General features: G+C 43.9%; 1 protein-coding gene across 5 annotated transcripts in view; it reads left to right on the top strand.

The window, feature by feature from the left end:
- CGNL1 (cingulin like 1) overlaps positions 1-23,539 on the top strand; it is a 69,026-nt gene that overhangs the window by 19,698 nt on the left and 25,789 nt on the right. For 3 of the 5 annotated variants that reach the window (XM_042471358.1, XM_042471359.1, XM_042471361.1), the window contains 7 exons: positions 11,092-12,686; positions 13,194-13,288; positions 14,895-14,988; positions 15,472-15,573; positions 16,685-16,833; positions 17,475-17,610; positions 19,243-19,455. In XM_042471358.1, coding sequence (XP_042327292.1) covers positions 11,103-12,686; positions 13,194-13,288; positions 14,895-14,988; positions 15,472-15,573; positions 16,685-16,833; positions 17,475-17,610; positions 19,243-19,455 — 2,373 coding nt within the window. In that variant the 5' untranslated portion in view covers positions 11,092-11,102. Of the gene's footprint in view, positions 1-1,666; positions 1,794-11,091; positions 12,687-13,193; positions 13,289-14,894; positions 14,989-15,471; positions 15,574-16,684; positions 16,834-17,474; positions 17,611-19,242; positions 19,456-23,539 lie in introns of those variants that run through there. The other 2 variants (XM_042471360.1, XM_042471356.1) reach the window with 2 other exon arrangements.

Consider the following 23,539-nt stretch of genomic DNA (forward strand, 5'->3'; position numbering starts at 1 on the left):
CTTCTTGGAGGATCGAGGTGCGCCTTCCAACGGGGCCTCGGTGTCCGGGGCATCCAGGGAGGCTCGAGGAACGGATGACGAGGTGGGAGCAACATCTCCAGCTCTACCAGGCTCGGCGGGAACAAGCTGGGCCGGAGTCTCGGGCAAGGTCGGCAACGGGTTTGCAGCCGTGGAAGGAGCCGGTAGGGAAGACATAGCGCCCGCGGTGAAAACCTTCGTGTAAATAGCGGCCTTTAATCTAGTCTCCCTATTTTTCCTGGCCTGAGGAGTTAAAGATTTGCACAAGGCACAGGATGCAGGAACATGCGCCTCGCCCAAACAAAGAAGGCAAGCCGAGTGGGGGTCTTGACCGGGAATCTTACCCCCGCAAACAGAACATTTCTTAAAGGGGACTGATGGCATGGTCCACTCACAACTCGTAGTCAGACAGTCCGAGGTCAATGCCGGTCCGGGAAGATTGCCAAATCAAAAGGAGCGAGCAAAAACACAGTCCAAAGTCCAAGCCAAATGGTCAATAACGGTCAATGGTCAAATAACGGTCCGAGGTCAAGAACGTGATTCCAAACTGAGATTTCCAACAGCGAAGTTCCCTAAGCAGCTAACGCGGCGGAAAAAAGGAACTGGGGAAAGAGCGGGAAGGCAGGGGCTTTATAAGGGATGGGCGGAGCTACCGCCAAAAAGTTTCAACATGTTGCAAAGAGTACTTTGCCTAGTGATTTCAGAAGTTTCCGAAGGCACTGCGCAGGCGCAGTACAACCCATTTGTATGATTCGCAGAAACCACGAAGAAGAAGAAGATGATATTTGTATCCCGCTCTTTTTCCAGAAGTGGGACTCACCATTTGATGGTGAAAGACGGACTTTCAGCAGGCTTGCTGACAATTCCCTCCTCTACATAATCCCTGAAGGTACAGGAGCCCAATCCAGGTTAACTCTGGCAACATTAAGGAAGAGTGAGGGGCTGGAGGGCAGACATTAGTATTCCCCAGCCAAACCCCCTGCCTTGCACCCTCTTGGTTAGGTTGCTGCTGTGTTGGAAGATACGGTTCCATTGGTAGAATTGTTGTTGTTACTTCACCCTGCCTTCCCCCAAGATTGGGACTTCAGATGTGTTACAAAAAGTCATCATTAAAACAGAATTAAATAGTCAACAATATTGAGACATTTTAAAACGTACATGTAAAAAGATGAGAAACAGTTAATTCTAAATGTATGTGGAACTGGGATGGGTGGAGAGGGAGAGCGCTATTTTGTCCTTTGCTTGCGGCGGCCCTGTTTACCTCCACACTGTTGTCACTAGCCTGCCGTGCATTTATTTGTTTTCTTTTAAATCTATCTAGTTGAGTAGAGAAGTATAACAAACACAGTATAAATATATATTACTCTTTTTTAAATAAAAAAGCTGATTCCAAGTGGGCAGCTGATAGAGCAGCTTTTTGAGCTCGACTCAGAGGCCTTGTGACCTTTGAGCCACCCGAAAGGGCTCCATTCCAGACCAGGAGCAAACAGACCTGCCCACCTTTGGCCAGAGCCAGCCGGCCTGCAAGCCTCATGCAGGTTCTTCACAAAGTGGTCAAAGATTTGGTTTGGGACGCCGCCGTGGCCCCCTCCTTCCATCTGCCATCATGACTCCGCAGTAGGGAGCTTTGCCTTTGAGCCAGTTTGGGGCAGATCAGGTAAAGAGCAGGCTGTAGGCTTTTCAAACTCCTCCTTGCTAACTGATTCAAAGATAAATGACTACAATTCTTGACTACACCTGCAAATCACATAACTAACCTTCCATAACACCTTCAGGTAACCAAATTTATTTTTCTACTATTTCCATTTCTCTCTCTCTCTCTTCCTACTATCAATATTTTTAGTTTAGTTTCTATCTTGTTTATGGATTTATATTCCAGGCAGCTAACAATCAAGTAGCATAAAACAGCATAATAAAGCATAATAAAATGGGATAAAGTGGCTGACAGGTGAATCAATAAATCAAAACAGGTATTGATGAAAACCAAAACTCAACAGTCAAGTCAGCCAACTTCTAGAAGGGCAGGTCATGTTGACACTTGAAAACATATATTTTTGGAAATGTTAGTTGCTGGCACAGCCAGTCATGCTTGCTTGGTGGATTCTGGGGGATGCAATTCAAAAATGTAACATTTCCAGGTTCTGGGTTAAACTGCTAGGAGAGCAGCACAAACTTTGCCTAGCTCCTACAATAGAATAACATTAGCAGTGCCTGGATGTGGGTAAAATCCCCTTCTTTAAGTGCTGAGAAGACTCTCACGCCATTTTACCCACTTGTCTCACTTCCAAAGGAGGAGCATCCAGGAAAAAGAGTACCCAATGGATTATTATCTTTCATCTGAGCCTGCCTGTGCCTTGAGATAGTTTCTCTGTCCCACCGCCTCAATTCTGTTGATGTTTTAATTCCAGTTTTAATTTTTGTATGTTGTGAACTCTTTTAGCTATCTCTGTTTTAAATGTTGTAAGCTGCTTTGAGTCCTGGACTGAGAGAAAGTGGGAATATAAATCAAAATCACACCCCCATCACTATCCCCATCCACTATCACCTCGATTGAAGACTTTAAGTACCAGGAGGTTTCATTGTCCACAGCTCTTCAGCTCTTGCTACACCAGCCTTTTCATAGCGTTAAGCCTTCCTCAATTCCCTGAGCAATGAGAAGATATAATAAGCAAAAAGCCTTTTATTATGTAAAGCATGAAAAACTGTGGGTCACTTTTAAAGGAATCAATGTATTTGAGATGTGGTGCTGGAGAAGAGTGCTGAGGATCCCATGGATGGCCAAAAAGACAAACAAATGGGTCCTGGAGCAGATCAAGCCAGAGATTACCCAGGAAGCCAAGATGACAAAACTGAGGCTGTCATACTTTGGGCACATCATGAGAAGGGAATACTTGCTGGAAAAAACAACAATGCTAGGAAAGGTGGCGAGGAGCAGAAAGAGAGGAAGGTCACATGCTAGAAGGAGATCATGGCTATGAGTTTATGAGCAAAGCAGCACCGTGAGTTGAGATCGACTTGGGGGCAGTTAATAACTACAAGAAATGTACAAGTATTAAAGCTGGACAGTGAAGAAACCTGAGAGGAACTAGATAACTGCACTACACTCTTATAGCACTGCTATTCCACTTTAACTGCTCTGACTGCTTCGTATTGCATTTTGGGATTTATAGTTTAAGGAGAAGCATTTAAAATTCTCTTAGGCCTCAGTGAACTACAAATCTCAGAATGCAACTGGAGGCAGCCAGACCAGTAAAAGTGAAATAGCATCACTGTAAGTGTGTAGTGCAGTAATGCAGGAAGAGAATGAACATATTTGAAATGCGGTGCTGGAGGAGAGATCTGTAGATACCACAAACGGCTAAAAAGACAAATGCATGGATCTGAGAACAAGACAGGCCCAAACTCTCACTAGAAAGGAAGATGGCTCAACTGCGCCTATCATATTTTGGAGACATACTTTGGCAAATGTGTGCCTCCCTCACTACATTTCAACTGAGTTTTCTTCCTATCAGCTTTCTTTAATTTTCACAACCACACAGAGAAATCAGAAATACTATGGCATGGACAACTCTGGCTTTGCTATTCTTGTCTAGTTCCTTCACAGCTGCCCTTCCAAGTCCTGGTTTTCTGATTCCTTGATTTCAATCTCCATTTTGATTAACGACTGAGGCAAAGCAGAGAAAATATCTGACTATCTCAATGTCTTCATTGTTTGCTTTAAAGTTATGTCAGTCATTTGTGGTTATTATTTTTCTTTTCAGCCTTTGCACTTTCTTTTTGACTTTCTTCAGTCAAGTCTTTGCTATTTTCTGTAATATATAATATCATCTGCATATGTTAATTAGCTTATGTTCCTTCCTCCAGTTTGCACACCTTGTTCCTCTGAATCTAATCCAGCTTTGCATATTATCCATTCAGCATACAAGTTAAATAAATAGGGCGACAAAATACAGCCTTCCTTGACCCCCTTGCCAGTTAGAAACCGCTCTGTTTCTCCATATTCTGTCTTCATAGTAGCCTCTTGGCCTGAATACAGGTTATATGTCTGGACAATCCAATGTTGCGGCGCACCCATTTTCTTCCTATCCGCTTTTTTCACCGTCCAGCTCTCGCATCCATCCATGGCAATAAGGAATACAATGGCTTGTATGAGTCTAACTTTTGTGCTCAGTTGTATGTCTATCTTTGCATTTGAGAATCGTTTCTAGTTCTTTCATAGCTGTTCTCCCCATTCTTAATCTTCTTCCATTTCTATCAATGTTTGATCCCAGGTATGAGAACTCTTTTACCACTCCTTTTTCTTCATTATCTAGGTTGAATTTGTCAAGATTCTCCTTTGTCATTATTTTTGTTTTCTTTATGCTCAACAGTAGGCCTGCCTTTGCACTTTCTTCCTTGATCTTTCTTACTAGTTGTTCCAGGTCTGGGAGGTTTTCTGCTAGTATTATGGTGTCATCTGCATATCTTAGATTGTTGATATTTCTTCCTCCTATTTTCACTCCTCCTCCTTTTGTTTCCAAGCCTGCTTTTATTACAATATGCTCTGCATATAAATTGAAGAGGTAGGGTGATAAGATGCAGCCTTGTCTGACTCCTTTGCCAATTGGGAACCATTCTGTTTCTCCATGTTCTGTCCTGATAGTAGCCTCTTGTCTTGAGTACAGATTCCTCATCAGGACTATCATGTATTTAAGGGCGTTTCATAGCCCTTCATGATCTATGCAGTCAAAAGCTTTTAAAGCACATGCTGGTTTTCTTTTGGAATTCCTTGGTGCATTCCATTAGCCATAATATATTTGTGATATGGTTGGTCCTTTTCCTTTCCTGAACCCTGCTTTGGACCTCTGGGATTTCTCTCTCCATGTATGGTGGAGTCTATATTGCAGAATGTTAAGCATAAATTTACTTGTGTGGAGGATGAGTGCTATGGTCCTATAGTTGCTGCAGTCCTTTGTGTCTCCTCTTTTGTGGATGGGGATGTATATTGAACGTTTCCAATCTGTCAGCCATCATTTTGTTTTCTTTATCTGTTGACATATGTTGGTTAGCACTAGAGTTGACTCTGTCAATGTGGTCTGCAGCAGTTCGATTGGAATATCATCGGTACATAGAAATCAGAAATACTGTGGCCTAGATGAACCTGGCCTTTTAATTTAATTCTATATCTTTACATCTGAGGATCTTATCTAGATCTCTTATGGCTGCCCTTCCAAGTCTTAGTCTCTTCTGATTTTTCAAGCATTGTCTCCATTTCTGTTAATGACTGAGCAGCCAAGATATATGAAAGATATATTAGATTGTAAGCCTGAGGGCAGGGAATCGTCTAATTAAAAAGATTGTATGTACAGCACTGTGTAAATTTACAGTGCTTTATAAATAAAGGTTAATAATAATAATAATATTTCGCTATCTTCATTACCCACTTTGAGCATGTTGATATACTGATGAAAAGCACTGAATGTACCATTGCAACAGATGAGCAGTGTGCCTGTTGCCCCTCTGGCAAGACCAGTTGTGTGAAATGCAAGAAAACCATAGTGACACTTTATGCCATTGGGGATGGACATTCTTAGAAGCTGGATGTGCCTCCAGAGAAATAGTTTCTTCCTTCCTAGTTGTAGATGTGAAGCAGTGAGAAACGGAACTGAGTCCAGGTACTGCGCCTATCTTTTATCTTAATGGGACATGACAAAAAAGAAAGAAAAACTGTGCTTATTGTATCTGATTGGAAGAGCTCCATGTCCATAAAAATGTGGCCATAAATAACTTGGAGCTGTGCATTAAAGGACGTTAGTTTCACTTGGAAGGTTGACAGCCCATCACTGCAATGCTAAGTGATAACAGACTGCTTTGTGTGCTTCCTGGTCAAAAATTAATGCCATTGTGCATTAGCTTTAGTTCCAAAACCATTTAAAATAGTGTGATAAATATCTCCTCTTAAAGACTGTGATAAATGCCTCCTCTTCATTAACATGTTGCTGAAATGCATGATGCTCAGCAAAAAAGACAAGTCCAGATGGAAGGCCAAGTAAAAAGAGGAAAAACACGGTAGTCTAGACGAATAGCACCCAAAGTTCCAGTTCAGTCTCACATTTCCAGCTGGAAAGATCTTGGATATAACAATGTGTGCCTCTAATTTGCATGTCATCTACCAAAGGATCAAACCAATCAACTCATCCACAAGCAAAATCAGACAAGTTTGAAAATATTTTTGTCACCATGCATGACCCAAGACAAGAAAGAAGATTCTGTGGCAGAGCTCCCCCATCAGTCCTCAGGACTCAAGCCAATACCCGTATGCCTGGAGATGCTAGACAAGGCCCTTCAGCAACAGCAAACTGGAAACTAGCTATGGAGATGGAAGCTGAATGACCACTGAGCCCAAGGCTGCACACAGGTGCTGTGTGGATCACACAGGTGCAGATTCTTGTCAGTTAAGCCTAGGGCCCAGAAGCACTGGGTTGCTCAGGAGTAGGAAGGATCCTTGGAATCAGGGCTCTCCCCAAAAGCAAAAAGCCCTGAGAGTTGGTTGAAATATTTGCAGATGGTTTGGGGTGAGGCTGTGGAGGACCAGGGTACTTCAATCCTGCCCTCTTCACTTCTGGAGCACTCTAGACAACCTTGTCTGCTCCTAATGTCCAGATCCTTAATTCTGGAACTGGCTCCAACTCACTGTATGCCTTCACCATGTATGGCCTTGGCAACACTCTGGACCGTCGGCATAATTGGACTGGCTTTCCACATTTGATTCAAACTCTATTTGGATTTTTGCAGCCACCCAGCATAGCCTATAACCTCCAGATTACAGCAGCATGTGTGTTAGTTTGTTGTGATAAAAATCACCTCCAGCACATCTTCAAAAGTATCACCACTGTGTTCTGTGGGACTTACTCCCAGGTTCCTGGATGTAGGACTGTAGCTACAGCTTTCAAAGGACAAGAATGCCTTCCTCTGTGGCCTGAAGAGGACAGCAATAATGGTTGTTCTATGACCAGAGGCTAGCTTTAAAAAGAAGGGAATGGGAATTCCCAGAAACTTCTTCATCCTTGCCTTACTGGCTGCTACTGATAGACCAAATGGTATCATTTTACTATCACTGGACTCCCTTCATAAAGCCAGTATGAACTCTATGTTGCTTTAATCTTGCTGCAAAATCTGTTAAGATCAATCAAAGTTTTTGTTGATTTCCAAGGATGCTGGATCTGGCGGAGTATGATTACAACACAGCCATCTTGCTGCAGTTGTCTTCTCTCATAATACCTGGAAGCTGAGCAGCGGGTATGAGGCTGCACATAAACAAAGGGAAGTTGAGTAAGTACATGGAAACACTGCAACACTGAGAAACAAAGCTTGGGAGGAGTAAATGTCGTTTCCTGCAGCCGCTCATCTACCTGCATTTTCCATGCCCTTGCTTGACATTTTGCATTTCCAAACAATACAATTTTGATATAATCCTAAAGTCTTCAACAGAGCTGACTTGGTTTGATGCCATCCACAGCACACCAGTCTTGTCTAGGTTTGGAAGCTAAGCACTTTTGGGTCTGTCTAGTACTTGGATGAAAGACCAAGGGATCTCCAGATCGGGAGTCAGGAAGAATCCAGGCTAAAACTCTAAAAAGCAATAGCTGCAAGAAGTTGACAATGCTGGGCTAGCATGAGCTCCCATCAGTCTAATTCTGTACACAGGCAACTTTCTATGTTGCTACTGACCAATGTAATGGCTCCAGTGTGGCAAACATAATTTTGGGTGACCACCATGCCACCCTGAACAGATTGTCTGATTAGAAGCTAAGCAGGTTCTGGTTTGGTTTATACTTGAATAGAAGACTCCTGGAAGGGAAAAAAAACCCACCAGAGATCTCCAGATGGGGCTAGGAGAGAATCCTACCAGAAACCCAGAAAGACAAGGCTGGGCTAGCCTAGGGTCTCCTCCATTGTAAAGGCCCTTTCCTGTGTTCCTAACTAATTTGTCTGTAGCTGGGCCAATGACCCCTGTCAGAGCAGACCAGCATGGAGCCTTCCAAGCATGGCTTTGCATTATGCTTAGAGAAAGCCAGCAGTCTTCTTGGCTCCCTACTGCTAGGCTGAAGCCTGACCTGAACAAAAAGGTGCTTGGCTGGTCATCTTCCCAAAAGTGAGGCACTCCTGTTTTTGCAGCCACAAAAGTATATTGTCCATGGAGACAATTACTCTTGTCTTTCGCAGGAAGCCTGGTTGCTACTCTCTTTTGTGGCTAAAACTGGTTTGGGATGAAGTCCTCCTTCCACCCCACTCTTCTAGAGACTGAACTTGTGTAGCATATCAGTGGCAAACAGTCATGAAGCCCTAAATACAAATTCATCAGAAAAATGGGAATATCTCCTGTTAGCTGAATTGAGAAGTGAAGTCATTCTGGACACTGGGAGGAGATAAATATTGTTAAATGTTGCTTCTCAAGAACATATCAGGTTGTTTGCTTTGAGCTGATCAGTCTCAACCTTCATCTTCCTGGGCTGCTGGGTGTACCAACTGGTTGCTTGAGTTGGTGTGCTGCCTCAGAGGATTGCCTAAAGTGTTGTATCTCCACACTTGATTTCTGTGCAAGTCATGCTATGAAATACTAGATGTACCCATATAGAAAGGGCTGTGGTTTGTTCCTGAAAATAATTGCTTTAGATGCTTATTTTGAAAAGGTCAACATAATGCATTGAAAAATTGTGAGGCATCTTTGTTCGCATAGGCAGGACACCATCCGGGGACAGCTATCTCAGCCGTTTGGGAATGAAGCTTCAAAACACAGTGCTTGTAACATAATGGTGAGCTGCCAATTAATAGTAGCAATTATGTTGAATGATTTGGTACATTGATTTTCCTGGGCAGGATCAGTCATTGTCTCCATCTACATGGAGTATACTGAACAGTTGCCCTCGAGTGTTATGAGTTGGCTCATTTTTTACAGCTGTGTTGTTTGTTTGAAATTCTTGTATCTGTGCCTACGGACATCACTTCTTTTTAAGCAAACTTTCTCAGTAAAGACACCAAAACCAAAATATAATCTTGGAGGCTAGCATCCATCATTACTGGGCATTTCACCGAATGCTGAAAAATGCAACAAATCACGGCAGTGATTCATAAGGGTGATCTGTGCAAAGATACTTTAGCACCTTAGAAACTTCCATCTATTGCTTTTTGCTCCCATTTCCTTTTGTTCAGTGGGAAACCAAAATGCCAGGTGTTGAAGAAAGTTTCCTGGCCTTGACCCAAGAGCTGATACAGCAAGAAAAATGCTGCCAAATTAACTGTTTTGTAGACTGGTGAGCTGATGTTTATCGAATGGTGGCCTGCAAAGGCATTAGTGCAACTAGCGAAGGATTTCCTGGCTAAAGCGAGCAGAAGAGTGCCCTCCAGAAGGGAAGCGAGTGGCTGGGCAGGAGCAGCGGAGGGCCGGAAGCAGCAGGGGAAAGGCTCCAAGCTCTGAAGAAAATCCACCCACAGACTAGGAGTCCATTCTCTTGAGTTCCGGCCAGAGGCTCTGCCTTCTGAGTTATGGCACTGTCTGTGTGGAATTTCTTATCTCAGGAGGCCCACTAGCCTTCCCCTGAGGCTGAGAGCATGTGACTTGTCCAAGGTCTCCCACAATGGGTTTCATGGCTGAACAGGGAATGGAACCCTGGTCTTCAGGGTCTATGCCACACTGGCTCTTGCTTTACATCTCAAAATCCCTCCTTGAACTAGGAGACTGAGATACTGATGCCCAAATAAGAGAGCAGTGTTAGCCTCCTTGCCACCCTCTTGCACACCTTCCTGACCTCTCTGGCATCTGCCCTCCAGCCACAGCCAGACCTTGAGAGAGCAGCATGTCACTTCATGCTTGGCTAGGAACTGGGGCTCTGAGTGGCAGCTAAATGTTTGAAAGACCCAGGGTTGCCATCACTAGTGACTGGTGAATCGGGAGGTGGCAGATTTGATCTGTGTTTCAGTCCAGACTTAAATAGGTTTAGTAACTTGTATGGTAAGTTTGGAGTAAAACCCAGTGCCTCGCTGATATTGAGCCACCAGTCCCCAGCAGCCGCAGTGCTGTGTGTGAGAGAGAGATTGAGAGCAAGGAACAGAGTTTCTTGTGTTCCTTGTTTTGGTTCATTCCAGTCAATTATAATTTCCAGGGGGAGATCACAGAAGCTTTGGTTAAGATTTAATTTGAAAAGAAGATTTCTGGCTGATGCATATATTTATTTCAGATAGTTTACCTTGCTCCTTGGGTTAAATTAAACCTCCGAGAGCAGCTGGCCATTAAAAGTCAAAACTGGAGGACAATAAAGCAAGAAACATAAAATAGTATTAAAAGTCATAGTAGCAGGTAAATAAAAACTCAGATTGGAACAATAAAATTTAGTATCTATACAGCTTGGGCTGATGAATCAATTAAACAATCTGTCTATCTTTATTCCAGACACCCAAAAGACATAAACTCAGCCCTTGATGAGCTCTTTGGTGAAGAGCATCCCAAAGTTAGGGCACCCCTCTGCAAAAGTTCCCTTGAGCTGAAGAAGTATACTTTAAAGCAGGACAGCAACCTCTTAAACTCCTTTCCTTAAAAACCTTCAGTTCTGAAAGCCTGTTGGAATAAAGGACTGTGGGGTGATGAGGGAGCACACTCTACCCATCCTTGGAAGCTAGTTCTAGAGACTAAGGGCAGCCACCAAGAAAGCCCTCTCTTATGTTCTAACCAACTTTAGCTATGAGAGAAGGGCCTTTCTTGTGGCTCATAGGAGGACATACAGTGAGTCAGCTTGGCCCTAAGCTGTATAGGGCGCTACAGCACTTTGAATTGTGCCTGAGATGTATGATCCCTGAAACATAAGGCCCATGAACACACATGGGACAACATGAGAGCATTACTGTGCTGTTGTGCTGTTCTCATCTCCTTCTGTGCTAGTTAAACATCGTGTCAATCGCTGTACGTAAAGGATGCATTCTGGATTTTGCAGCCTTGTTACCAGATTGTCTTGGTTAGACTTCACAGAACTTTTAAGTTTCTTCCAAAGAGTTCACATGAGAATGTAAATGGCTCTTTTCCTCTCTCTTGTCTTGCAGAGCATAAACCTATGCGAAGGATGGAGACATACTTTGGCAGCTTTAGGTCTGTGCAGCGGCAATATGACAATGGGGTCCACCTGAAGCTTGTGAACAACAAAGGCCCGGAGGCACAGAGCACAGCAAATGCAAAGCCTGGGTCCTATGGAGTCAGCATTCGAGTCCAAGGGATTGATGGCCATCCATACATTGTGCTCAACAATACAGAAAGGTGCCAGTCTGAAAACCACTTGGTGACTGAAAATAGCCATGAGGTTGCATCTCAGCCACTTCATAGACCAGTGCCAGACTCTGATTGTAGTCCTGAGAAGAAAACTGAGGAAAACAAACCCTTTTTGGGCAATACATCAACGAGCATGTTTAAAAGCACACTGAAGCAGGCCAGTATGGATGAGGGAGAAAACAGTAACTTGCATTTCAAAACTGGGATCCCCAAGTTTTCTAGCCTCTTGAACTTCCAGAGGCATCCAGAGCTCCTACAGCCCTATGATCCCCAAAAAAACATCTTGAATCTGGAAGGCTTTCAGTCTTCCTTGTCCAGTACATCTGGGTCTCTTGAAGAGGAAGAGAAAACAGACATTAAGACTTGGAGCTCACTGCTGAAGGTGGCACCACTGGATAAAACTACCCTGCAGTTTGCAGAACTGGCAAAATTAAAACCAAAAACAGTGGATTTGACCATGCCAGCACCAGAGGAAGATCCGAGCAAGCAGGAAGGGGAATGCCCCACTGTTGTTGATGGCCTTAATGGCATGCCTGAGTCACTTTCGTCTGGTGGTGGATCTCCGTATGCTGTAAGCCCACCCACCTTCCAGGAATTGAAGAAATGTAGGCCTGACCTCCTTCCCTTCCGCAGGCAAGATTCAGCAGGATCTGTCTTGAATGGTTCACGGCGGTCATCATCTTCATCGACTACTCCGACATCAGCAGCTTCCTTGTATAAGTTCTTCCTAGATGACCAGGAATATGCCATCTACGCTGACAATGTCAACCGGCATGAAAACAGAAGATACATCCCATTTTTGCCTGGGACCGGCCGTGATATTGACACTGGCTCCATTCCTGCTGTTGATCAGCTGATTGAAAAGTTTGACCGGAAAGTTGGTTCCCACAGAAGAAGCCGACTGGGAATGAGGAATAGGATCCACCCAGATGACCGCAAGCGGTCAAAGAGTGTTGACAGTGCCTTACCTTGTGGCCTTAAGGTGACTTCTGATGGATCAGAAGGATTTAGTAAAAGTTTGGATCCATCACCAGAGCTTATAGTACGACCTGCAAAAGTGTGCCTTCAGAAACCGTTGTCTCCAGGCCAGAAGGCCACACCTACTGAGGAACAAGACACCCTTCGTTCGGTGGGGAAGCTCCAAGCCGCAGCAGCTGTGAGGGACTTCCCCAGCAGCCATTTTAATTCTTTACAGTATTGTAAGGAAGGTAAAAAAACCACTGATGAAAGCTTGGCTTTTAAGTCATCCACACTTCCAGTCCTGAAGAAGAAAGCTGAAAACAAACTGGTGACTTCTACACTCTTGCTCCAAAACCGTATCACAACACAGAAGATTTCTGTGAAAACATTTGGCCCAGCTTCAAATGCTCAGGTAACTTTGTAAGTGCATGATGTGTTTTGCAGCTCCAAATATCCAACTCTGGTAATAGGAATGAAATGGCAGTGAACCCATTGGATGCAAAATGGGGTGGGGACTGAAAGAGAGCTTCAGTTGAACATCCTATCACCTGGTTGGGGGCAATTAGCACAGGATTATGGTGGCATATAATAGAGGAAATATTTTGGAAGGACCAGCGGTTTAAGACTTTAAGCAACCTGCAATTCTTAAAGTGACCTTTGAGGCCAAGGTAGTTGTCAGGAACCCATATTCTCTCCCAGGCTACTTTCTTCAGTAGCCTGCTGGTGGCTTCTATATCAGAGCTGGGTAGTGCATCCGTGCCAAGTTTAAGTCCTGACTTTAAAAGAGCTATCCAAATGCCAAACATCATCCTCAGTTATGGCCCAGAGGCAACCCGGGTTTGGGGGTTTTTGTGAGGGTTTTTTGGCAACAAAGTTCTCTTGCAAGGCATGTGATTAATGCTCCCTTTTGTATTTCCAGGTGACACCTGATTTGCTGAAGGGTCAACAGGAATTGGCACAGCAAACCAATGAGGAAACTGCTAAGCAGATTCTCTACAACTATCTCAAGGAGGGGTTAGTGGGCTTGCATAAACATGGGGGCTTGGGGGAATGGTATTACTTCAGGAGTTGAAAATATGACTGTTTGGGACTGACAAGAGTGTCTCTATTGTAAATGTGTTTTCCCCTGGCTTCTAATTTCTAAAGCAGTTTTGAGCTATCCTTCTAGCGATAAAATTCTACTCTGGTCGTGTTGGTAATTGCTATGATGTCAGCTTCAACTTATGCTGACCATCTGAATGGAAGACCTTCCAAGACCATGGTCATCCACTGCCCTGCTCAGGTTTTGCAAATGCACCGCTGTGGCTTCCTCAACTGTCTATCCACCTGTAGTGCAGACTTCCTTCTTTTCTTACTGCCTTCTACCTTACCAAGCATTATTGTCTTGAAAAGCCATGTCTTCTCATAGTATTTCCAAAGTACAACAGCCTCAGTTTAGTCTTCTCATCTTCTAGGGAGAGGTCAGGTTTGGTTTGCTCTCAGACTGATTCATTTGTCCTTATGGTAGCCCACAGTATCCACAGAACTCTTTTCCAGCACCACATCTCAAATGAGTTGACTCGCATCCTGCAACTTTCTTCACTGTCCAGCTTTCACAATCATAGATAGAAATATGGCATGATGCGTAAACCCTATTGTGTGAGGCCCAGAGACCATGAAGATATCTTTATACTTGAAGATCTTATCTAGTTCCATCATAGCTGTAATTCCAAATACAGTGCCCCCCCTTATGAGGGGGAACCGAAACGGATCCCCAGGGTAAGGGGAAATCCGTGTATGCTCACATCCCACTGGAAACAATGGGGCGTGTGCACATGGGGGGCCACATGCCATTGCTTCTATCATCACGTGGCTTCTGCATAAGCTGGAAGTCGCATATGGTGTGTCCGCATATGGCGCAGGCGCACTGTATTAGTCTTCTGATTTCTTGATTAGTCTCTATTCAATTGAGCTAAGGTAGAGTAAATCCTTATTTATTTCAACTTCTTTCTCATTCAATTTAAAGCTGTGTAAATCAGCTGTTATTTTTGTTTTCCTAATGTTCAGCAGTAACCTTGCTTATCTTAAATTGTTGATGTTCTTTCCTCCAGTTTTCATGCCTCGTTCCTCCGAGTCTAATCCAGTTTTCCATGTGAAATGTTCTGCCTACAACTCCAACAGATAGGGTGATAAAATTCAGCCTTGCCAGACCCCTTTGCCAATGGGAAGTCATTTTGTTTCTTCATATTCTGTCTAGAGGTGATCTCTGCTCATGACAACAGGATATGTATCAGGACAATAAAATGTTATTTTAGAGCGATCCATAGTTTTCCAAGTCTACATAATCAAAGGCTTTGCTATAATCTCTAAAGCACACACCGATGTTCTTCCTCTGGTCTTGACCTACCACCAAACGTTGGCAGATGTATCTCTTTCCAGAAGAAGACAATAAGCAACATAGTCAGTTGGCTTTACTGAATCAGACCCTTCATCCATCTAGCCCACTATAAAAATCAGCCCAATGTCGTGTGGTGGTATGATGGTATATAATTCTCAGAGAGCTTTTGGTTTTCTGGTTTGAGTGTCCTCTAGGAGCATCCCAAATCATTCCCTTGCTGGCTGACATTTGTTCATGTTTCAGAAGTGGCGAGAATGACGATGCAACAAAGAGGAAGGTCAACTTGGTTTTTGAGAAGATCCAGACTCTGAAGTCCAGAGCAGCTGGGAGCACTCAGGTAAAATATTTATTTATTTAAAATACACAAGGAGAAGTGCATTGCCTGACTGACTTTTTAAAAGAGCCATGATATTCTTGCAGAAGGACAGGTCATACCAGGCCTTCCAGAATTGGGAAATTGGCTTTGCATCGCTTTTGTGAATGAAGCAACATGTGTTTTACCAAGGAGACACGGCTGGCCCTCCCCAGGTGCACTGATATTAGAAGGACCCTCTGTCCTTGCTGAGAACATGCTTCAAATGGATCCCATGTGCATTTAGTACCTCTCATCTCTCTCCTCTGCCTCGCATGCACACATAAAACTAAGTCCCTCATTTAGGCCTCTAGCCTTATTGTGAAGTGTTGGCTCGTGCCCAGAGTCAACAAGGAGTGCCTCCTGCTAGAATGTGCTCCCAACAAACTTTCGTTGTGCTGCTGCCCCTTACAGAAAGAAGGGCCATATTGAGATGTTTAGAGCAAACCGAAATTGCTTATCTTGCAGGCTTCTGATACTTCAGCTGAGGTCAAGGCCTTGGTGGAACAGAAGGAGCAGTTGGAGAAGGAGGTGTCTGAGCTAAGGAGGAAGCTGGATTTGGAAATCAGGGTAGGCTGTTTTTGTGCCCTCTTCCCAATTATTCAACTGGTGTTCAAAAGCAGCTGAAATGCTTCGTGGTAAACCACCATGGCTCACTCTGCTTACTACAAGAAGTGGGCAGATAACAAACCAACCATCAAGAGAGTGTTATTTCAGCCTTCAGAACACTAATGTGATGTAATGGTTTGAGTACTGGCCTGGGGAGAACAGGGTTCGAATCCACTGAAACCCCCTGGGTGACCTTGGGCAAGTCACACTTTCTCAACCTCAGAGGAACGTAGGGTTGGTAAACATCCCCTAAATAAAGCTTGCCAGACAAATCTTGCCTATGAGAGGACTGCCATAAGTTGGTGTTCATTTGAAGGCACATAATAACACAAGTTTGGAATTCAGTGAAATCAGGGCCTTCTAGGGCAGCTTCAGTTAGTCATGCGCCGGTTCAGAGGAGGAGCCATTCTGGAAACTGCTGGTAGCCCAGGAAGAGAGAAGTGGATGGCAGGCAGAAAGTCCCACGTTCAATCCAATTAAAGGATCAAACAGCAGGAAGTTTCCAACTTAGTTACCCTCCCCAGATGTAGAGATATTTGTCCCATCTGTCTATTTTCCCCCTGCCAATGTTTCTGCCTATTTTTTGTTTGTTCAATGTTTTTAATGTTTTAAAGGTTTTAATATTATTACTGTTTAATTCTGTTTTTGTACTGGGAATGGATGGTGGTGGTAGGTCTAGGGTTTGATTTTTTAACTCTATTGTAATTTGTTGTATTTTATTGTTGTAACCCACCTGGATTCTTTGTGATTGGGCGGGCTAGAAATGAATCTATTATTATTATTATTATTATTATTATTATTATTATTATTATTATTATTATTATTATTATTAGAAGTGGCCAGGGAGCACATGGTGGAAAAACTGAGGGCCTTGCACCTTCTTGTGTTTGAGCTTCACTTAAGCTCTGCAAAGGGTGCTATTTCCAGAGGATGCCCCTTCAGTCAATGAGTGCTTGCCCCTCTGTCACCAAAATTCTGACTCCTTTTAAAATGGGTCTAGAGGTTCACATTGCCTACCCTTTCTTTCTTTTTCCTTGTGTTTTTCTGAACAATCCTCATGTTCTGCTTTTAGAACCAGCAAAATATCTGTGATGAAAGAGATGCAACAAAAGTAGAATTGTGTGAGTTTCAACAGAAGCTGGAGGAAATCATGGAAGAAAAGGACACCTACCAAAGGCAGCTGGAAGACAGTGAGAAGGACCTGAGGCAGAACCTAGAGGAGTGAGTTTCGTTATAGACAGGCTGCGCACATCTGGGCACACGTGTGGAACTGTTTTCCCTCAGAAAGTGGCTGGTAGCCAGTAGAGCAGTTGGAGCAGGAGTTGTTATGATCCCTGTTGCCCAACAGCAAGAAATCAACAAAATATACTTAAAGTGTCATGATGGTTAATGACAACTTGGATGGCATTCAGAGGAGACTGGATGGATTTCTGGAATAGGATGGGGCCATCTGTGGCTGCTAGTCAAGGAGGCTGACTCTCTATAATGCCAGTAGTATGTTCCTTGGTATATTAATGGCTAGGGAATGTATAATGGGATGGTTCTAGTTCACTCACATCCTCCTTGAGGGCATCTCCTTGGAGCAACTGCTTGCCAACTGTAGGGACAGAGTGCTGGATGGGAAAGAACTTTGGTCTGATCCATCTTTAGGACTGTTTTAGCATCCACAAAGCACGTAGCATAACACCAAAAACGAGTAGGAACCTCTATGGTCATATTCCAGTCTTTGTTAACTGAAAGTTGGGGCTCCCTTTGCCTCCCCTTCTTTGCTCAGAGGTTGGAACATTTTCTCAGGAATGAGGCTGATAAATGGAACTATGAATGAAATACCTTTAAAAGTATCATTTTCCTTCCCTTTCAAGGCTTTTTCAAGTTAAAATGGAGAGAGAACAGCACCAAACAGAAATCCGGGACTTGCAGGACCAGCTTTCTGAAATGCATGATGAGCTAGATTGTGCAAAGCACGTCGAAGAGGGTGAGAGGGAGCTTCTCATCGAGGTGAGCTGTGATGGCGCTCTCCCAGGATCAGGTTCTGGGAACACTGGTAGGGGACATCAAGCCAGGGTTCTTCGAAGCAGAAGGGGTGGGAACAAGCAGAGGTCCCAAAATAGTATGAAAGAGAGCTTTCTCGAATGTCTTTAGTTTCATGGGTCATTAGACAACTCAACATTTATAATCTTGGGTGAAGCCAAATATCTTTTGAAATATTCCTCTCTTTAAGGCAGAAGAACCCACGGGACCCAGTTCAAGGCTCTGTATTTGTGACAAGGAAACTCTCTTGTAGTTTAGGAAAGTTGTACTTCCAAGAAACGTACTGCAGGAGAGACATTCTGCAGTAGATTTTATGGATGGCGCTGATGAATCCTTCTCCCCATGTTAAGATCCTCCCTCTGGGCAGCTTTTACACTCTGTGTTATTCTTTGAGGATGGATCAAAAAGCATTTGATGGGGCTGTCTTTCTGGAGCTGAACAGGCCTGAGATTGGTTGACATATCTGTTTGGGAGATAATCTAGGATGCTGTTCTGGCAGAAGGAAATGCCTTGTCAACATGAAACATAATGTGTTTCCTTATGTAAGCTTGCATTTCAGGACTTTTCTGGTGTTTTGATGTGAAAGGCCTGAAGCAGGTCAGGAGTGAATATTAACCTGTTCCTTAGGCAATGTGGCAAGCTTTCTGTTTGATAGGAGATGATGACAGGAGTTTGTTCTGACTTTTAAATGAACAAATGTCACTGTGAATACTTAACTCCCGCCACTTCCTTGGGGGAGTATACTTGATTGATTTCCTGTCCATAGGGAAAAATGATAAATGGGTCCAGTATCTTTTTATTCTGTATGGAAAAATGTAACAGGGGTGATTTTGGACTGGGGAAACAAGTCATGGAAAACTGTGTATGCTCCCTTCATCTCATGCCACTGCTTCAGACAGTTTGGAACCCCTTGAATCTTGATTGAAGTCAAAAAGAAGTGAGGGGGCTGTTTTGGATGTAATGGACCTGAGGACATCCAAGGGCTTGAGGCAGGAATCCCAGGGCCCTGTATTAATTTCCAGCCTGAAACTTCAGAATACCTACCAGTCCCAAGGATGGAAGCTCCAATTAGTGCCTGATTTCTTTGAGGTCCACTCAGTCTCAGGATGAGTTTGGGAAAGTTTTCCATCTTCTTTCTTTCTTTCTTTCTTTCTTTCTTTCTTTCTTTCTACTCATTACAGTTCTGGGAGTTGTAGTCCAAACAAGGATGTTTTTAAGTTCTGGTTCCAGGTTCCTTACTGAGATCAGTCTCAACCGTGGAGTCCCTGATGTTCAACACAGCCCTGAGGACCTTGGAACTGGACTTCTGTTAACGGTGGCTGTGAGCTACCTCTTGGTGTGACTATTACTGTTGGCCTGCCTTATCCATGGATTCCTCATCCATGGATTCCAGCATCCATGGCTTGAAAATATTCTAAAAAACAAAAATTGATTTTGCCATTTTACTACATCATTGTATATAATCAGACTTCGGTATCTATTGATTTAGGTATTCATAGGGAGTCCTGGAACCAAACTCCAGTAGATGCCAAGGGCTCACTGCATTTTTAAGGCGCACCAGGTGAACATTATGATTTTTCTTTTTAAAAAAATATTCAGGAGCTGATGCAGCTGAAGCAGGATCTCCAAGCCATCCTGATGGCCAAAGAACAGCAGGAGGAAGTTCTGAGGAAGCGAGAACGTGAACTGACTGCCTTGAAAGGAGCTTTGAAGGAAGAAGTGTCCACCCATGACCAAGAGATGGACCAGCTCAAGGAACAGCATGACCAGGAGCTTGAGGCATTAAGAAAGAACCTGGAGGAAGCCACAGAGGTGAGAAGTCCAAATTTGCTGTCCTAACGGCAGGATAAGCAGACATCCTCACAGTCTACCACACCAGTGGTCTGCTGAATCTTCAGGGTTGCTTTTCTTTCCCCTGGTCTTTATCTTCAACTATCCTCTTTAGTATGCACCACTCTTCATGTCACTGGTCACAGCCTGTGTACTCTTCGAGGTGAATGGCTGCTCTTCTGCTCATGGTCTTGGTTGAGGGTGGAGACCCGTGTCTTTACTCAACAGTATCTATGGAAGGGCAGCCTGCATTGGTCTTGTGATGCATCCTTTGCTGCTAAACATGTCCTATCAGTGTACTTCTGCTCTCTCCAGATCTATTAGGTTGCCGCAGTTCTGCATGACCACCATTGATCTCAAGACTTATTTGGCTACCTGAGCTCTATTGATTGGCTTGGTTTTTGAGAATAAGCAGGGCCAGCCGAAACATTTTGCTACCTGAGACAGAGCAGCAGAGGTTCCTTATATGTATGTCCCACCTTCCCCCCCCCCCGCCCTCGACTCAAGGCAGTTTCAAAAATCAAGTAAGATACATATAAAAGATCACATAAAAAGGTTAGGTATAACTAAACCATCAGTAGAATTAAAAGCGATTTAAAAACATAAAAAACAAGAAATGTGAACAACATTCCACATTATTTAAAGTTTCCCCCCCATAAACAGTCAATTCTCAAAGGTCTATTTGAACGAAAGGTCATTACCTGCTGACAGAGGGACAATAAGGAAGTGGACAGTCCAGATTCCTTAGGAAGGCAGTTCCGGATCTGGGTCTAATGCAGCATTGCTTCCAGGGATAACCAATGCCTAAAGCCAGCCAAGAGATCTGAAACATAACAAGGTAATAGCCAAGCAACCACTGTGCTATAATGTCCATATAACTATCTGGTACATATCCAGCATGGCTCAGTATGCCATATCCAACCATAAAATTTGCTCCCCACCTTGTCCTGCTTCCTCTGTGTGTCCAAATTTAATTATCTTGCTACTAAGGGGAGTTTGTTTGTGTACGTCTGGGTGTGTATGTGCCTCAGGCAACTTGTGAGAGTGTTTCTGGCAGGCCTTGCCTGGATGATTCTCCCCCAGTCTTAGTGTTGAACCCTGGACGAGTGCTTTTGCATCCTACTGAGCAGCCTGATCTGAAATTAAAATGGTTGGTTGTGGCAGGTGGGGGAAGCATGCTTCTCAAGAGGAATGACAAGTGCTTGCAAAACAGTTTATTTATGACTCAGTAATCCGAGAGGGCTCAGATTCAGCCCCAGTGAACTATCTTTCATAGGCACTTACCGTAATTGACTGTGTTTCAGTCGTGGAGCTGCAATTAGAAAGGACAGGAAATGAAAAGGAGGTCTGTGTGGAAGCGACACAATTCTGACGGGGAAAAAGAGGCTGGACTTTGGTGACCAGGGCACAGGTGGAGCATATACACAGGCATTCCTGAGACTGAAACGAACTGGTCTCATGTTGTCTGGATTAAAGGCTAGCTTGGGCCAGGACTCCCCGCAGCTCCAAAACCTGGGAGGTGGCTCCTACTCAACATGGGTTTCAAGAAAAGAAGTCTGCCAGACCAATCTAACTCTTTTTTTGATAAAATTACCAGCTTGGGAGATGAGGGCATGCTGTGGATATAGTATATCTTGATTTCAGTAGGCCTTTGACAGGGTTCCCCATGACATTCTTGCAAATAAGCTGTGTAAATGTGGGCTAGACAAGGCAACTGTTATGGATTGGAATTGGTTGACTGACCGACCCAAAGAGTGCTCAACGATGGCTCCTTTTCACCTGGAGAGAAGTGACCAGTGGGGTCCCACAGGGGTTTGTCCTCGGCCCAGTGCTATTCAACGTCTTTATCAATGACTTGGATGATAGAATTGAGAGCATACTTATCAAATGTGCAGATGACACCAAATTAGGAGGAGCAGCTAATACCCCTGAGGACAGGATCAAACTTCAGAATGACCTTAATAGATTAGAAAGCTGGGCCAAAGCTAACAAAATGAATTTCAACAAGGAGAAATGTAAGGTACTGCCACTTTGGGCAGAAAAATGAAATGAACAGATACAAGATTATGGGGGACACCTGGCTGAATGAGAGACCTATACATGTGAAAGGGATCTGGGAGTCCAAGTAGACCACAAGTTGAACATCAGTCAACAATGCGATGCGGCAGCTAACAAGGCCAATGTGATTTTAGGCTGCATCAACAGAAGTATAGTGTCTAGACCAAGAGAAGTAATATTGCCACTCTATTCTGCTCTGGTCAGGCCCCACCTGGAATATTGTGTCTAGTTCTGGGCACCACAATTTAAAAAGGACGTTGAGAAACTGGAGCGTGTCCAAAGGAGAGCGACTAAAATGGTAAAGGGTATGGAAACCATGAAGCCCTATGAGGAGAGACTTAAGGAGCTGGGGACGTTTAGCCTGGAGAAGAGAAAGTTAAGAGGTGATATGATAGCCCTGTTTAAATACTTGAAGGGATGTCATATTGGGGAGGGAACAAGCTTGTTTTCTGCTGCTCCAGAGACTAGGACCCACTGGAGCAATGGATGCAAGTTACAGGAAAAGAGATTCCACCTCAACATCAAGAGGAGCTTCCTGAGAGTAAGGGCTGTTCGACAGTGGAACAAACTCCCTCGGAGTGTAGTGGAGTCTCCTTCCTTAGAAGTCTTTAAACAGAGGTTGGATGGCCATTTGTCGGGGATGCTTTGATTTAGATTTCCTGCATGGCAGAAGAAGGGGGTTGGATCGGATGGTCCTTGCGGTCTCTTCCAACTCTATGATTCTATGACACAATCAATAGGCTCCATTTTGATTGCGGCTACTGCAAGCTCAGTTGTCTAGTCTTCCATCTCCAAGAGGAACTGCCAGGGCTGCAACTGCCACTTTTGGGTCTCTGTAGGCTGCCGATGTGATAAACCTCTAAACTGCAGGCTGCAGATCCTGCTTTGGTTTCCACAGAGCCTGGACTGACCATATCCAACTTGGTTGACCATTAGACCTCCTGGACAGGAAGTAGGGTTAGAGGGCTTCCACTTCAGCAACAAACCTTGAGGTTTACTTTATACTCACCAAGATATAATTCTAGAACCTACCATGGTGTCTCCAGTCAGAAACAATGAAATCTCTATTGGAAGGCAGTTTCTGAGCTTTCTGCTGGCAGACCTAATAAGTCCACATGTGGAGGCCCTGCAGGAAGGGAATCTACCCTGCCATTGAATGAAACCTCCGTCTTTGTTTGGAATGCAGGTTAATATTCTACTTGATTCAGATGACCTTGGCTGTGCTGGAGAACCAAGCAAACATAGTGCAGCACAGCGACTGTATGGCTAAGAAGGTAACACAGCTCTCCTAAAATAACCATTTGTGGATACATTAATCTTTCCCGATCTGGTTGACTTCTTGCTATCATAGTTGTTCATTTTTTGGTGGTGTTTGGAATGATGTACACTAGAAAAAGAAATATAATTTGCTTATTTATTGGATTTATATTCTGCTTTTCTCGCAAAGCAGATTCAAAGCAGCAATGTTTAGAATGGTTCATATATTCACGGACCAGTGGAACTGCGGCCCATTACAGACGGGCCTAAAAGTGCATGCTCCGTGCGTGCTAGGGTTACAAAGGGGCTTTGGAAGTAGGCAGCTAGAAGAGAGCTTTATTTAGTCTTGTCTGGTAAGGTGCTCTGTCATTATTATGACTTGCCATCACAGATGGTGACACCTTTGCAAGTGCAGTGTACTTGTTGGTGTAGTCATGTTCTGCCCTCAGTTATACAAGAGATGACTGTTCCAGTGATGTACGACAGCTGTGTGGACTGGCCTCTAGTTCTGTGGTGATCCATTTTAGGTTTACAAGCTGACCATCAATAGCAGTAATTCTGGTTGATCCTCCTTGGATCTCTGTAAGTCACACCATTCTTGGGCTGATGCAGAAAGTACTGCTTTTAACAATAATGTTGTTCTGTAGAAAAGAAACTAATTCACCATGAGCGGCTGGAATCCTGCATGTCCCTTATTTGCTCAGCACTTGATATCTCAGCCAGATATGTGAACAGGCTCTGCTAAAAGGCA

This window comes from Sceloporus undulatus, chromosome 6 (genome assembly GCF_019175285.1).
Source record: "Sceloporus undulatus isolate JIND9_A2432 ecotype Alabama chromosome 6, SceUnd_v1.1, whole genome shotgun sequence".
Taxonomy (NCBI): Eukaryota; Metazoa; Chordata; class Lepidosauria; order Squamata; family Phrynosomatidae; genus Sceloporus; species Sceloporus undulatus.